At 37.4% G+C, this 16,734-nt stretch overlaps 2 protein-coding genes across 3 annotated transcripts; both read left to right on the plus strand.

The window, feature by feature from the left end:
- Window positions 1-1,139: 1,139 nt before the first annotated feature.
- LOC105785874 (protein MICRORCHIDIA 7-like) lies at window positions 1,140-12,908 on the plus strand. The gene is given in 22 exon segments (XM_052633361.1): window positions 1,140-1,477; window positions 1,479-1,582; window positions 1,778-1,852; window positions 5,712-5,746; window positions 5,846-5,924; window positions 6,174-6,266; window positions 6,364-6,448; window positions 7,162-7,237; window positions 7,778-7,900; window positions 8,130-8,228; window positions 8,337-8,438; window positions 8,841-9,002; window positions 9,091-9,186; window positions 9,459-9,510; window positions 9,579-9,690; window positions 9,775-9,848; window positions 9,921-10,318; window positions 10,376-10,470; window positions 10,556-10,643; window positions 11,254-11,376; window positions 11,825-11,922; window positions 12,545-12,908. Coding segments are annotated over 21 exon segments (2,487 nt in total). The 3' UTR covers window positions 11,903-11,922; window positions 12,545-12,908.
- A 705-nt stretch (window positions 12,909-13,613) lies between these two features.
- On the plus strand, window positions 13,614-16,448 carry LOC105785883 (glutamate-1-semialdehyde 2,1-aminomutase 2, chloroplastic). Of its 2 annotated transcripts, XM_012612082.2 has the most exons (4): window positions 13,614-13,910; window positions 14,743-14,916; window positions 15,182-16,250; window positions 16,333-16,448. In XM_012612082.2, the coding sequence occupies exons 1-3, from the start codon at window positions 13,731-13,733 to the stop codon at window positions 16,247-16,249; spliced, it is 1,422 nt and encodes a 473-aa protein (XP_012467536.1). In that variant the 5' UTR covers window positions 13,614-13,730; the 3' UTR covers window position 16,250; window positions 16,333-16,448. The 2 variants fall into 2 exon arrangements, with proteins under 2 accessions (XP_012467536.1, XP_012467530.1); XM_012612076.2 differs by having other exon boundaries at window positions 15,182-16,448.
- The last annotated feature ends 286 nt before the right edge of the window (window positions 16,449-16,734 follow it).

The following is a 16,734-nucleotide window of genomic DNA, read 5'->3' on the forward strand; positions in this document are numbered from 1 at the left end:
ATCGATATTCGACCACCATCAAACTTATTCGTCACCTTCCCCAATAATGCCGTGCAAAGATCCTCTTTATCAGGAACGATCACTGCTCCCGTAACGACCGACCCATCTGCCGATAGACCAAGTTGTAACGCCACGTTCTCCAATGTGATTGCACACTTGCTGCATGGAATATGAAAAGTGTGTCTCGGATCTCCATCTTTCCACTTTCCACCAACGTGCTAATGAGTCTAGGATCAAGTTTGCAGCCCCGAGCATACAAAATGTATGCAAGAATCCCGCCTCTTGCAAGTAACCACAAATTTCAGTGATCGAAGGCTTTGCCAAATCATGTATAAACGCCTTCAAAACACGATTATCCGCCTATGTATAATGAAAATAAAATATTTTAATTAAAAAAATTTTAAATTTAACTTAGTCGAAAATAATAGAAATTAAATTTTCGTCTTATCATTACTACTTGAACGACGAAAATGTAATTGTCGTCGAAACGAATTAGAGATGTTTCCATTCGTGAAAATTTAATCCAAACGAATAAAATATAGAATAATTAAAAAAACTAATATTTTTAAGCGAGAATATCAAAAAATTTAGAACAAGAACTTAAGAAAATTGAGATTAGAAAGACTGTTGCCTCATTTTAAATTTTTTTACCGTTACATGACCAACATTCAAAAAATCATTAAATTTAATCATTGAGGAAAAACGCATCCAGCTGATCGCATTTTTCGTTTCTCTTTTCAGAAACGGTCTATTTCCTTAACAAGGAGGACATAATTGGCTTGCCTAGATATTAAATACATAATAAATGGGTGCAATAGGTGCGAATTTCGGGGGAAAAAGTGGGAAAATCAAAGCATTTTGTTTATATATTTTTTGTGGAAAGGAAAAGAAACAACATAAATGGCTGTTCAAATTGAAGTTTTCTCTTCATAATTTTTTTTATAAAAATCGAAGTTGATTCATTTCCTAAAACAAGAAGAAAAAAGAAGTAATATTCTCCAATTGTTTTTTTTTTCCGTTTCTAAATCTTGCATGCAAAGTTGTCTTGATAAAAATTCTCTAAAATTTGAATTTCTTATTCTGTTCTCTTTTTATAATTTTTTTTTAACTGCAGTTGCTTTAGATTTTCCAGCCAATCCATGGACGTTCTCGTGAAGAAAGAGATCATTGAAACGATAAATGCACGAAAACGGAAGCTAAACGACGTAGCACGTAAACACCTTGAATCGGTCATCCAACTCAGCAGTAGTAGCAGTGATTCTGACTCGAATGATGACTCAGACGGTCCGGACGAGAACATCAATGCAAACACCACCATTGCAGCTGTGGACCGACCTGAAGGCAGGATTAGGAAGAAGAGAAAGGTGAATGACGTCGATTTTCAACTTCCGATGGGGTTTTTGTCTACTCTACCGCCAGATGATCCGATTCCAGCTCAGTTGGACTCTGTTACGGCGGTTGCTGGTGGTGCTGAGACAGCCGGAGCAGGTGGCAAGTAGTATTTCGAGTGTGCTTTGCAAGCAGTTTTGGAAGGCTGGAGAATATGACGGAGTCTCATCTACTGATTGTGATTTACCTTCAGGTATTATTAGTTTATAACATCCTCTTAGTAGTAATATACTTATATATTTTGAAGTCGAGTAATGGATTGTAGGGGATAACGACGTTTCACTTCATCATGCAAAGCCTGCATTATTAATTGTTTGAGCTATGTTTTTCTTTATTTACTCTTTTTTTTTTTGCGATGCGTCTCCCCTATTTTTCTTTCGACTTGTAGGTGGCATGGATCATGTAAGGGTTCATCCAAAGTTTCTACATTCAAATGCAACGAGTCATAAATGGGCTCTTGGAGGTAGAGTTGTCTAACCGATGTCTGTATGTATGTATGTGTTAGGAGTAACTGTTTCAGTTACTAAGTAGTTATTAGTTAACAAACTGTTATTACTGTTATTACTTTCAGTTTTGAGTAGTTGTACGTCTGCATGCTATATATTCTTGTAGATGAGTTTGTAGAAAGCAAGTAAAAAAGAAGATTTCTTTCATTATGTTAAGCCGATTTTAACATGGTATTCCTGATCAGTTTTTTTTTCTTTGCATTTCCATGAATACTGAAGCAGTTCTAGGATCTGACACTCCGCATCATTCCTCCAACACTGGAGGGGCAACTCAGTCACCTGATCTTGGAAATGGTGGGTTGACTGTTCAGTATTTTCAGAAACATGATACTGTAAAACTTGCAGAGCACAACTTCTTGCTGTGGAAGCATCAGTTATTGCTGATTCTTGAAGGTTACGGGCTGGAAGGTTTTGTACTGGGAACGGTTTCGGTTCCTCTTGCGGTCGTTACTGGAGCTGATGGTCGTCTGGTTGACAATCCAGGTTTTCTCGTTCATAAAAAGCAAGATAAGTTTCTTGCTTCTTGGCTTTTATCGACGGTTACGGATGAAGTTTTAGTTCATCTTAGTGCAGCTAAGACGAGTGTTTCTATCTGGACCACTATTGAGAGACGTTTTGGTACAACGTCCGATATTAAGATTTTGAGTTTGCGTCATGCATTATACTCGATTAAGAAAGCTGGTTTGACAGTTAAAGAGTATTTGTCGAAGGTGAAGACTTTGTGTGATAGCTTAACAGCTGTTGGTAGTTTGGTCACAGAAAGGGAACAAATTAGTGTTATTCTATCTGGACTTCCCATTGAGTATGAGTCCATACGGGTTTTTGCATCTGCCACATCCATCTCCTTAGATCTATTGACTGACATGCTTTTCGATTGTGAAACTAGACATTTGGCTTTACTTTCAGAAGTTCCTGTGCAGGCAAACTTAACCAAATATCAAGATGAAGCAGCAGATTCGAAACCTTTGCGTTCTCAAGACTCCAGGCAAAGTAATCGTAGTTCAGGCCGTGGCTGGTCGCGTGGTAGAACTAGAGGTGGTGGTCGTAGCTGGTCTCGGTCTAGACCTCAATGTCAACTGTGTGGCAAAATTGGCCATATTGTTCAAAATTGTTATCATCGATTTGATGAGAATTTCTTTGGTCAAAACCCCTCGATTAATTTTCATCAAGCTCATGGTTTGACTCCTGCAACCGCATGCTCTCCTGTTCACTGTTCTGGCTCGTGTTCTTGTTCTTCATCCACAACTTCTGGTCAGACTTGGTATCCAGACTCGGTTGCGACGAATCATGTTACACCTGATGATTCTAATCTGGTGTTTGTCTCTCCATATATAGGTACAGGACAAGTCGTTATGGGCAACGGTAAGTCTGCTTCTATAGCTAATGTAGGTTCTTCTACAGTTATGGCTGGTTCTAGACTTCTACACCTTCAACATGTTTTACATGTTCCTACTGTGTGTAAAAATTTGTTGTCTGTGGGGCAGTTCGCTAAAGATAATGGAGTTTACTTTGAATTTCATCCTTATCTATGTTTTGTGAAGGACCTTCAGACAGGGAAGATTCTTCTCGAGGGCCACATGCATGATGGCCTCTACCGATTTCAGTTTTCCAAGTCTACTTCTGGTATTGACAGATCGGAGTTGAAGTCCAGCTCGTGCTTCATCAACAGTGCTCAGTTTTCAACTGCCACTCTTTGGCACAACAGACTTGGACATCCCTGCTCTACTGCCTTGACTCGTGTGTTGAAGTCTTGTAAAATTCCTTTTGTACAAAGTCATTTGGATCAAATTTGTACAGCCTGCCAGATGGGCAAGGCTCATAAGCTTCCATTTTCTTTGTCGCAAACTGTCTACAAATTTCCTTTTGATCTTGTGGTCTCAGATGTATGGGGGTCAGCTCACATGCCTTCAAATGGGTTTTCATACTATGTATCTTTTGTTGATATGCATAGTAAATACACATGGGTCTATTTCCTTAAAAACAAATCTGAGGTTCTTCAATGTTTTATCAACTTTTATCAGATGGTTAAAATTCAGTTTGGTCGATCTATCAAGATGCTACAAACGGATTGGGGAGGTGAGTATCGTGTTTTGGCTAAGGAACTCTCTCGTCTTGGTGTTCAACATAGGGTCACGTGTCCCTACACTTCTGAACAGAACGGAGTTGCTGAACGGAAGCATAGACAAGTTGTGGATATGGGGTTGTCCCTCCTAGCTCAGTCTGGTGCGTCGTTGAAATACTGGTATTATACCTTTGCGTATGCGGTCTTCATAACAAACAGGCTCCCTACTCCAGTATTACAACAGCTAAGTCCATATGAAGTTCTTTTGAGTGAGGAGATTTATATGGTGCAGCCTCTAAGGTTCGAACAACAAGGGACCAACGGTGAGCAGTTAGTTTGCAAGCTCCGGAAGGCCTTATATGGTCTTAAACAGACACCTCGGGCCTGGTTTCACAAGTTGAGAGAATTCTTGGTGTCCATGAAATTTGAAGTTTCCAAAGCGGATAATTCTTTATTCATTCTTTGATCGAAGTCCCAGCTAGTCTATGTGCTAGTCTACGTTGATGATATTATCATCACTGGAAATGATGCTCAGGCTATAGGGAATTTTGTCCAACAACTTCATGCAAAGTTCTCATTAAAGGACCTAGGCAAGCTGACATACTTTCTTGGTGTTGAAGTTCGTTACACTTCACAAGGACTTTTTCTGTCCCAAAAGAAGTATATTTTGGACCTTCTCAAACGGGCGTCTATGGACAGGTCGAATAGCCTGCCAACACCGATGGTTACTACGTGTCATCTCCCGTCTACTTCTGGCAGCCTAGTGGAGGATGACCACCATTATCGGAGTATTGTTGGGGCCCTGCAGTACATAGTCATCACACGACCAGATATTGCATACTCGGTTAACAAGGTTTGTCAGTACATGCACAGACCTTTGGATGTTCATTTTAAGGCTGTAAAAAGAATTCTAAGGTATCTACAAGGGACGTTGAATTATGGACTAAAGTTCATTCGATCGTCAAATTTTCTTCTTGAAGGGTTCTCGGATGCAAGTTGGGGTTCTGATGTGGATGATCGCAGGTCCACTTCAGGATACTGTGTGTTTCTCGGGGGAAATCCTATCTCCTGGAGCTCCAGAAAGCAGCAAGTTATCTCTCGGTCGATGGCAGAAGCAGAATACAGGAGTGTCGCACATCTCACTGCTGAGTTGGTTTGGATCCGGTCATTATTGATTGAGTTGAATGTGTCAATCCCTAAGAAGTCTTTTATTTGGTGCGATAGTTCAGCTGCGGTTGCGGTAGCAGGAAACCCTGTTCTTCACTCAAAGTTTAAGCATGTTGAGATGGACCTATTTTTTGTCCGAGAAAAGGTTGCAGCTGGTGTTCTACAAGTAGGGCATGTTTCTGCTTCAGATCAGATTGCAGATGTGTTGACAAAGCCTCTATCAGTAGGAGCTTTCACTAAATTTCGAGAACAGCTATGCGTGTGTAATTCAAGTCAAGAAGCAGTTACTGATGACAAGAGTTAATTAGTACGGGGAATGTTAGGAGTAACTGTTTCAGTTACTAAGTAGTTATTAGTTAACAAATTGTTATTACTGTTATTACTTTCAGTTTTGAGTAGTTGTACGTCTGCATGCTATATATTCTTGTAGATGAGTTTGTAGAAAGCAAGTAAAAAAGAAGATTTCTTCCATTATGTTAAGCAGATTTTAACAGTATGTCAGTTATTCCGGTTAGATGAGAAGAGCCATTTCTTTTGTAGAAGTGTTCTTATTGGTAGGGGTATGTTTATTAATTTTACCTTTGCAGCTTTTGCGGAGCTTCTTGACAACTCTTTGGATGAGGTACCTGATGCCTCTACTCTTTCAATTATGTAGTGTTTGCTCTTCTCTTTTTTTTCGTTCTTTTTTTTTTGTGTGTGTGTCTTCATTTTCTGATTTTAGGTCTGCAATGGAGCAACATATGTTAATATGGACATGCTTAAATGTAAGAAAGATGGGAATCAAATGTTGCTAATTGAAGGTACTGTATTTTCACTTCTCACGTTTACTTACTGATGCTTATTATGTTGGCTTCAAAGTCCTCATGTGACCTATTGATTCTTTCTGCATTTTAATAAGTTAAACTATGAGGTAGAGGGTAAAGAACAGTAGGACTAGCTAGGCAAGTAATGACAGTCCTGCATTTTTTGTTTGCTTGTTTCTGTATGGTCTTCAAAGAATCAAGATGTATAACATGATACATTTCAGAAATTTATTCTTGTCATTGCAGATAATGGTGGCGGGATGGATCCTGATAAAATGCGTCAGTGCATGTCTCTCGGATACTCGGCAAAAAGCAAAGTAGCAAACGCCATTGGACAATGTATTTAGTGATTTCTACAGTCTAGAAAAAAAAAGATATTTTGGAGTTGCTATTTGGCTTCCGCAGGGCATTTTACACTTGCATTTGTTTTCTACAGATGGTAATGGATTCAAGACTAGTACCATGAGGCTTGGCGCAGATGTTATTGTATTTTCCCGGTGTCGTGGAAAAGATGGAAAACAGTTAGTCTTTCTTTATTTCTTCTTGCTAGAAGAATCATTATTATTGCAAAGATTCAATTGTTTCTTTTTAGTTTGCAAATGTTAAAACTGGGTTTACTCTGGGTTTACTAGTTTAACCCAGTTTTTACGGATTCACTAAAGGCCTGTTCTACTATACATACCGCACCTAGTATGCCTTTGATTCTCTGTTGAACCATCTCGATTGACTGATCCGGTTTGATTTTCTTTTCTTAACACTGATATGCTCTATATTTATTTTATATTGTGAATAGATATTAATATTATCTACAAAGTGTCATCTTCAAGAAAATAGTTATTAGATTGGTTATCAAATTTTGAACATTTTACTTGGTCAGACTAGGTTTTGGTAGTAATATTCACCTTTAAAAACTCCCTATCCCTTTGGTGCTAACACATTGTTGTAGCAGTGCCAGTAATTAGGGTTGTATCTTTAGCTTGTGGGCAATGTAAAACGTTTCCAAGTTTGGTGCTTTGTTTAACAAGTCCATTTATAGTAGGTTGCTATCTGCTAACTATTAGAAACGCTGATGTTAGAGAAAAATTGTTCAAGTATTTACTTGTGTTTGCTCACTATATGCATATTTTCTACCTTTACCCTATTTTTTCCTTTTTTTTTTTGATATGCTAGATCTACCTTTTCTTTCTGTTTTTGTCACTGTAACTGGTAATTAAATTCCTTGGTTTGTTTTTAGTCCCACACAGAGCATTGGACTGCTATCCTACACATTTTTGACTAGCACAGGAAAGGAAGACATTGTGGTACCCATGGTAATGCCAACTAAAACTTAGTATAGTATTTTGATGAATATACATCTAGTCACCACCATTGCTTTCATAATGGGGTCTGCAAACACAAGCATAATCACTATTAATTTTATAGCCAAGTATATATTTACTAAGTTCTTTTAGAGACTTCCCTTGATTTAGAACAAGTTTGTCATGTGTTACAAAATGATTGGCTAAGAGATTTTTTAATGGCTGGGGCAATTTAGGTAATGGAGTATAGTTCAGGTGCCACTTCGGGCAACAGAGTATAGTTTAGGTTCTTGTGACCAGCAGAAAGTTTAGGTACTAACTTGGGTAAAAGTGTATAGTTTAGGTACCACTTTTGAGTAACAAAGTATAGTTTAAGTAGCACTTGTGACAAAAAAAAAAAGGTTTAGGTGCAACCTTGGGAAAATGGGTATAGTTTAGGTCCATTTTTGTGATCTAAGCCATATTTATTTGTTACTTAAATAGTTAGTACGCTACTGCAGAAACTATACTCTGGTTGTGCTCTTTAATCATTGTATGAATTGAAATGAACAGCTGGATTATGAATGGCGACAAGAAGAATGGAGCAAGATCATACGATCTACTGATGGTGACTGGTATAGGAATTTGGACACTATAGTGGAGTGGTCTCCCTTTTCCAGTAAGCTGACCTCCTTCGTCAGATAAGACTTATTCTAGTGTTGCTTTTCTGGTTAAAAATCTGCTCCAATGAGAAAAAGAAAAAAAGAGCAGAATTTGAGGTCAATAGAAGGATGATTGTGGAATAGGTGTTCAGAAAAGTAGTATTTCTTTTGCAAATTTTCGGTTTGTACTGTTAAGCTGGGATCTCCATTATGCTTCGCACAGTTGTATTGTATAGTAAAATGTTTCCTTTTTCTTTTTTTAGTTCAATCTGATGAAAGACCAAGGTACACAAATTATTATATATAATCTCTGGGAGGATGACCAAGGACTATTGGAACTTGATTTTCTTGGCGACCCACATGTATGTCTCAAATGTCCTGGATTCTTTCCACTATTTAAAGTTTAAAATGTCAAATAGAATATAATGTATTTGTAATGTTCAAACTTTTTGGTGCCTTATTGTTGGCAGGATATCCAACTCAGAGGTGTTAACTGTGATGAGACAAATATACAAATGGCAAAACAGTTTCCCAACTCTAGGCACTTCCTGACATATAAACATTCGTTGAGGGTAATTATCATTATTTTACTTCTTTTTCAATGGAAGAAATTATGATTTTTACCCTTGATTAAAAGGAAGGAGAACTGAAGGAAAATAAAACAACAATGACAGAAGTGGGTGACAAAGTCCAAAAAGATTGTCACTTCACTACGATCAGAAGTTTAGGTCTTGTTTTGTTGTGGAAAATTGTTTCCTCTTCCATGGTCACTTATGGAAAAGATATTCCAATATTAAACCTACTATAAGTTCTTTCTTTGGTTCAAGAACGGAGGAAGATTTCTAAAAAATTGGATGCTTTACTTGCTATGTACATGATTTGATACATTGCCTGCAGTAGCGTACAAACACATATACTTCAGCTTCTTTCTTTTAATTTGATTTTTAGTTTATTTTTCTTTGTTCGCTCTGCAGAGTTACGCGTCAATACTTTATTTGAGACTTCCTCCCAACTTCAGAATCATTTTACGCGGGAAAGATGTTGAGCATCACGACATAGTTAATGATATGATGTTAACTGACAGGGTTACGTATCGACCAAATCCCAGTGCTGAGGGGGCCCCTAAGGATTTGCATGTAATAAATCCTAAATAGATTACTTTTCTGTTCTATTTACTCCACACTATGCTTGTCTGACACTGGTTTCTTGCATTTTTGTCATCAGCTGTCTGCTATGGTGATCATTGGTTTTGTGAAAGATGCCAAACATCACATTGATGTTCAGGGTTTCAATGTTTATCACAAAAACCGGCTCGTCAAGGTTTTGCTTTATATTTGCTTTGAATACAGTGTGTCACGATGATTGCTTATACATAGCCATTTTTTATAGTCAGCAAGGTTTGGTTTATACTTGCTGCCTAACTTTTGTTCTGCATGAAATGTTAGTTATTCGGAAGCTTTTGCTATTTGTTTCTCTGGCATTTTTAAGCATCTTTTTGCAGTTTACCTAACATACTAGTCTAATTTACCTGCAATAAATTTTCTTTTTACAATGTTCTTTTGTCTGATGCCTTCTTTAACCCACTTCCCCAGCCTTTTTGGAGGGTTTGGAATTCTTCCGGGAGTGATGGTCGTGGAGTTTTAGGTATTGTTTCAGCATTGGAGTCTACTAGTTAGTTTACTGGGTTATGTTCTAATTGACTGCATTCTTAGGTGTTTTGGAGGCTAATTTTGTTGAGCCAGCTCATGATAAGCAGGGTTTTGAGCGTACAACAGTTCTTGCCAGACTCGAAGCACGACTAGTACAAATGCAAAAAGCTTACTGGTTTGTTGTTCTATTCTAGTTATTCCAATGGTAACAATGTGGCTTCCAATTGCTGCTTCTGGATTATTGACTGCTTCATTTTAGGTCCATCAATTGTCATAGAATTGGCTATGCTCCACGGCGTAATAAGAAAAATATAAACCAGTCTCTAGCCAAAGGTATGCGTTTTTGTCATCAGTGAATTGTGAGCCACTCCTTGATTGACATCGGTTTCTTTTTGATCCTTTTAGATACTTCTCCTGGTCGTGATCCAAAAATATCTACTAGATTGAATAAGAATGGTACTTCTAGCACTTCTAGCAGCAATCGACTCTCTTCAGACTCAGACAAGTCAAATTCACCCTCAAGTTGGAGAAAAAGAGGAAAAGAAAGTCTGGGATTTCGTGAAACAGTGGATCGTGGATATGGAAATGGACATTTGTTTAACAAGGGTGATTATAATAAAAAGCTGCTGATAGATAAAGGTAGAAAGGACATGCCAAAATCTGGAAAAGGATCAAGCCCATCTAGACTATCTTTCCATCTGGCAGAAGATGCAACTATTGATGTGTATGAGGTCTTACCTGAGAGACAAGCTAATGTAAGCAGTCAAAAGTTTGTTATAGTATAGAAGTTGAAGGTTAGTTCTGTGCCTTTTTTGCGTATGTGTGCGTGTTTTTAATAACCATTTTTGTTCAATTGGAAGGATCGTGGTCTAAATGATGGCGAGCCTTCGCTTTCTGAGGCCAACTTACATATACTGGAGCAATTGACGCAGGAAAATTGTGAATTGAAGAAAAGGTGCTTTCCGAGACCGTATTTGTTAGGCTTCATCGGTTCTGCTATGACCTGTCTTTTGTATAAACAATCTTATTCTTTTTTGTAGATTAGAGAAATATGAGGGAGCGCATCAAAGTGAATTGCTCAATGATTTGCAGAAGGAAAGAAGCCAATGCAAATCACTCGAAATCGAGGTATGATCCCTTCTTTGAGTGGCTTAAATAAATGCAAGGAATAGTAGGGATAAATATGACAATACATTAGTTTTGTGATGGGTTATGTAAGGGTTTAGATTCTAATTAGTCCACAAACTTCAACAAGTTCTAATTAAGTCCTTACAATATTAGTACGTATCAATCAGGTTCTTTTGTCAGTCTACTTATCAGCTTGAGTGTTAAATGTTTGCTTGGATCTAATGTAGAGGCCAATTTAAATACTTGGAGCATATTTTAAACACACATGCTCCCTAAAAAGAAAGATAGAAGTTGAAGTCTGCCATGTTTGAGTTAATGTCAGATCCAAGCTAGCCATGAGGTGTGTTTCAAATGTCTAAATTGTCGGATCTGAGCTGAGATTTAATGCCTAAATTGACAGCTAAGTTAACGGAAGAACTTGATTGACGTGATATACCATGATAGCTCAAAAGTTTTGAAGTTTGAGACCAATTTACAACTTAACCTATAAATTGGGAACACCTTGTAGTATTAACCCATTTTATAAATTTCTTGTATAATTTCTCTGTGGCTTAATTTTTCTGGGATTTACACTTATTTCGGGTTTCTTTCTTTTGTATCGTTTTATTAGCTGACAGCAGCGCAGGAAAAAATCGACAATCTGAGCATTGAACATGAAAGTCTGATTCACATTTTCTCGGAAGAGAGGGATCGAAGAAACAAGGAGGAAGAAAACTTGAGAAAGAAGCTAAAGGTTATAATTCTGATCAGACTCTTCCATTATTGCATTTTCTCATTCATTCCACACATATTCCTCTCATTCATTGTTCTTTTTAGAATTTAATCGAGAAAGAAGCTAAAAGTTTCATTCTAAGCTAAATTCCATGGTTGTTGGTACCCGGTACCATCTCGGTTCCAAACTAATACAAAGTAGTTCAAGTTTCACTTTGATCAAAATTTCAGTAGATCTGGGTCAATGCTGACATGTACCAGCCCGTATCCATTAGTAAAAGTTATTGAAACTTATTATATAAAATATTAAAAATATATGTACTAGTGTCAGAGTACAGCATTGACAATCTTGCTAAAAACACTTTCATATTCGAACTTTTTCTTACATTTACCGAATCTTTATTTTCTGTCACCTGATTACGTTTTCGTTTCTCCTCTTTGGAACAACCCATCAATGTTTGGCATTGTAGGAAGCATCTAATACCATACAAGAATTGCTTGACAAGATTAAGTTGCTGGAGAAGATGAAATCTCCCGTACTTCGATAGCCGATCAACATTATTTTCTGGTAACCACGGACTTCCCCTTTCCCGTATTTTTGGGTGCGTTTTAGGTTTGGATCAATGGCAATTCATTTTTGTAACATTGGCTTAGGGGACAGCTTAATAGATTCACTTTCACTATCCCTTTACATGTTTTGGGTTTGGTTAGTCTTAGTGACTTATTTGCCATTTAGGTAGGTAGTTGCCATGTTATTCGAGTGTTGAGTATGAATATATATATATTTTGAAATTTTAAATTTATGTCCGAATGTTTTGTCATAACAAATTATATGCATACTGTATATTTTTCTTATTTTGTGTAAGTAGAACATGATAACATCATGAAACATGAATAGAACATGTGATGGGTTCTTGAAATATAAAACACATATAATCTGAAGATGAAAATGATCAATATAACAATAAAAAAATTTAAGTGGTCTAACAATATATTACATAAATAATAATATCTCTATGATTCTAATACTTTATTTTATTAACATTTTCATTTTAAATAATCTTATTAATTATCGAATTTATTATTAATTGCTTTGTCTCATGCATATCATGTTTAAAGCTAGATTTTTTCTATGTATATATATATTTTGCCACTATGATTCAAATTCATGAGTTGCTTCTGGGTTGAAGATGCTCCTCCAGATGTTTGTGAAATAGTTGCTGCGGACCGACGGTGGCTGGACCCTCCGTGATTTCCGGCGATTGTGGGTCTATTTTGGGATTGAGACTCTTCATATGTTTGGGATTAGGGTCCCCTCAGTCTCCGTTCCTACTCAAGTTGCTTTCTGGTGGGATTTTTTCGTGGTTTGATTTCTTTGTTGTGTTTTGCTGTTTCCTGTTCTTTAGCTCCGATTGGGGCTTCTCTGTTGTTTGGGTTGTATTGTTTTTTCCCCTGTCCAATGTCTATAATAAAGCAAAGCGAATCATTTTCAAAAAAAAAAAAAGAAAAACATTTGCAATTGACTCAAATCTCTACAAACTCACACGCCATAAACAGTGCTGTCTTAGTGGTTTGAACCGCGAGTTCTTCTTTTTTACTGTAAAAAGAATTAGAGAAAGAATGTATGTCTCGGACAATAAACCATGCTTGCACAATATTTGATCTCAGAAAAGTTATCGGTGCCTACTTTCACCAGTGTTATTATATTCTTCTTCCCTCTAACTTCCTGTCGAAAGTGTCAAAAGCAAAGAGAGGTTCCCTCAAAATCATGTTAATGGCAAATACATAAATACATCGCATAAATTATTACACTTCGAGAACAAGAACAACTGTTAAAAAAAAAAAATGGAAAAAGATGTATACTGATGAACGTGAGCGTGAACGTTTACACATCTAACTTACACGTTACGAACTGGATTATCCCTGTAATTCTAACCTATAAGTGTCTTTTTATACTATTACAGTAGATTCATACAACCTTGATATAAACAAATGGCCACCACTCAAGAAGTGAGTTTTGGGGTGGATATACAATGCTGATAGACCAAGAGGTGGGATTGTAAAGCTGGAATAGGTTGTAGTGGGCCTGTGTCCATTTTTGGGCTTTCCACCTAGAACTTGGACATTTTCATGCATTAAAACATACTTTGATTATTGGTCCACCCAATACGGTTTAGTCTGTATCCTATACTCTCACAGCCCAGCCATATTATAAACCCAGAAGTTGACAAAAACAATGGGGTAGACAGCTCGGTGGCTAATCTATAGCCTATTGGCTAATCTTTCTTACAATTTTACCATTTTCTTATCTCCTTCTTCTTCTTCTTCTTGAGACTTGCCTAGAAGACCACTGAGATACAAATACAGATAGCACAAATGGCGGCCTCAATAAGTGGAATTGGAATTGGGTTAGGTCTTTCTTGTTCTTCCAACCTTTCTAAATCACTTCATTCTTCACAATCCTCTGGTTTTCGTGTTAAGATGACTGTTTCTGTTGAAGATAAAAAGAAGAATTATACCCTTCAAAAATCTGAAGAAGCTTTCAATGCTGCCAAGGTAATTCTCTCAGTTCTGTCCTTTTATTACTATTTAAAAAAAATCATCTCATTTGATTGATTTCTCGATCTGGGTTTTTTATGGCATGGATGAAAATGAATAAAAGATTCCACCTTGATTTCTTTGTACTCTGTTTGGGCTAAAGGAATTGGTAGGAAGTTTAGTATGTTAGATTGCTGATCAAATATTTTTAAAGATTTGACGCAATTGGCCTTAATATCATATATTAGTACTTATAGCTTAGACCTGGGCACAGTAGGCCCCTGACCTTTGAGGGCCGGGTTCGAGTCCCACTATCTGCAATTACAATCTGTGGATCTCTCTCCCACTCTGTGCGTATGCTTGGATTAATCCAGCTTTTGTCCCGTTCTTCTTCATCTGTGCATTGTATTGGCTGGATTCTACGTTGTAGTTTGTCATTGTATTGTCTTTGTACTAGTGAAACTTTCAAAAAGAAAAAAAAATAACATATAATTGAGACTTTGAGCAGGCTTTGAAGGAACTATTATGCTTTTGACATTGTAGTTCTATTAAGAATTAGGGATGGTTACTCCTTGCTTATCACTAAAATAATATGTAAAATGTATATCTAATTGGATGGTTACTCCTTTGATGAAGCTTACCATGTTAACTTTATATAATTCTATTCAGGAGTATCATTGGTTTTAATTATGGATACCTTATAGATTTGTAGCTATAGTGGCAGTTTTTAGTTTCTAGTGTTATGTCACCATCTTTTCATTTCCCCTTTTATATCTTATTTTGAGTAAATGTTTCTTTTGAGTATATTTTTCCTTTGACTCCTCTAAGAGCATTTTTCTTTTGGGGGCAGAATTTGATGCCTGGAGGTGTAAATTCTCCTGTCCGTGCCTTTAAATCAGTTGGTGGACAACCGATTGTGATTGATTCTGTTAAAGGTTCTCACATGTGGGACATAGATGGTAATGAGTATATCGACTATGTTGGCTCCTGGGGTCCAGCTATAATTGGTCATGCAGATGATGAGGTTAGGTTTTTCTTCTTTTAACCTAAATCTACCTTGCTTGTTTTCATTTTAGTGTTTTAACATCCTGAGCAACGAGCATCTTACATAGTTCCTTCTCTTTCAATGATAAATGCTGTAAGGTCAATGTTCGTGCACTTCTTCATGATAAAGTTGTTTGGCGATGTTCTTTTATGTGAGATGCAATGATGCACTATCTCTACCTAGAGTTGTTAGGTGTGTAATGGAGATGACTAATAATTCTCCATCGGTTTGCTTATATCTGCAGGTCCTTGCAGCTTTGGCTGAAACTATGAAGAAAGGAACAAGCTTTGGCGCTCCTTGTCTTCTTGAGAATGTTCTAGCAGAGATGGTAATCTCTGCTGTTCCTAGCATTGAAATGGTTCGATTTGTAAACTCTGGTACAGAAGCATGCATGGGTGTGCTCCGTCTTGCCCGTGCTTTTACTGGTCGAGAGAAGATCATTAAATTTGAGGGTTGTTATCATGGCCATGCCGATCCATTTCTTGTCAAGGCAGGTAGTGGAGTCGCTACTTTAGGGCTTCCTGACTCTCCTGGTGTTCCCAGAGCAGCTACATTCGAAACTCTAACTGCCCCTTACAATGATATATTGGCTGTTGAGAATCTATTTAACAGTAACAAAGGGGAACTTGCAGCGGTTATTCTTGAACCTGTTGTTGGGAACTCTGGCTTCATTCCGCCTAAACCTGACTTCCTTGAGGCTCTACAACGCTTAACCAAGGAAAATGGCACTCTCCTCATATTTGATGAAGTGATGACCGGATTTCGCTTGTCCTATGGTGGCGCACAGGAATATTTTGGGATTACTCCTGATTTAACAACCCTAGGGAAGATAATTGGTGGTGGTCTTCCTGTTGGTGCATATGGAGGAAGGAGGGAGATCATGGAGATGGTGGCACCAGCAGGGCCAATGTACCAGGCTGGGACCTTGAGTGGGAACCCATTGGCGATGACAGCCGGGATACAGACCCTTAAGCGGTTGAAAGAGCCAGGAACATATGAATACTTGGATAAGATCACCGGACAACTTGTTCAAGGCATTTTAGATGCTGGAAAAAAGACAGGACACGCACTCTGTGGAGGGTATATCAATGGGATGTTTGGATTTTTCTTCACAGAAGGACCTGTTTATAACTTTGACGATGCAAAGAAGAGTGATACAGCAAAATTTGCCAGGTTTTATAGGGGAATGCTGGAGGAAGGTGTATACTTGGCACCTTCACAGTTCGAAGCTGGATTTACAAGCTTGGCACATACTCAGGAAGACATCCAAAAGACCATTGCAGCCGCCGAGAAAGTTCTTAGCAAGATTTAAGGTACTTTGTCCAATCCTGTTCTCACTTTCCTATTGCATGATTAGCCATTTAGCTAGGGAATTAATGGTTCTTTTGTTGTCAGCTTTTCAGATCAAGATTTGTGGTCATTGCCTCTTACTTAGAATCTGTATTTCTCATGAAACTTTGTATCGATGCTAATGTATGAGATAATTATCGGCTTTTAAAGCTTGTTTACAACCTCAGCTTTCATTTATTGAACTACAATGCGTGAAAAGTTGAAAAAGCTTTCATTGCCCACATGAAAAGGCCTTTTATTAGTAATAGATTGCATTTATACAGAAGCATTTCTCCTTACAATTTGGTGTACATTTCATCTTTACGTAGTGTCTACACAGCTTTGCGTATAATTCAAGCTAGCATTTGATTACTAGCATCAGGGGTGAATCTAGAATTTTTTTTTAAGTGGTCAAAATTGAATTACAAATTTTTGAGATGTCAAATATAGATTTAATCATGTGTTAAT

Source organism: Gossypium raimondii, chromosome 7 (assembly GCF_025698545.1).
Source record: "Gossypium raimondii isolate GPD5lz chromosome 7, ASM2569854v1, whole genome shotgun sequence".
Taxonomy (NCBI): Eukaryota; Viridiplantae; Streptophyta; class Magnoliopsida; order Malvales; family Malvaceae; genus Gossypium; species Gossypium raimondii.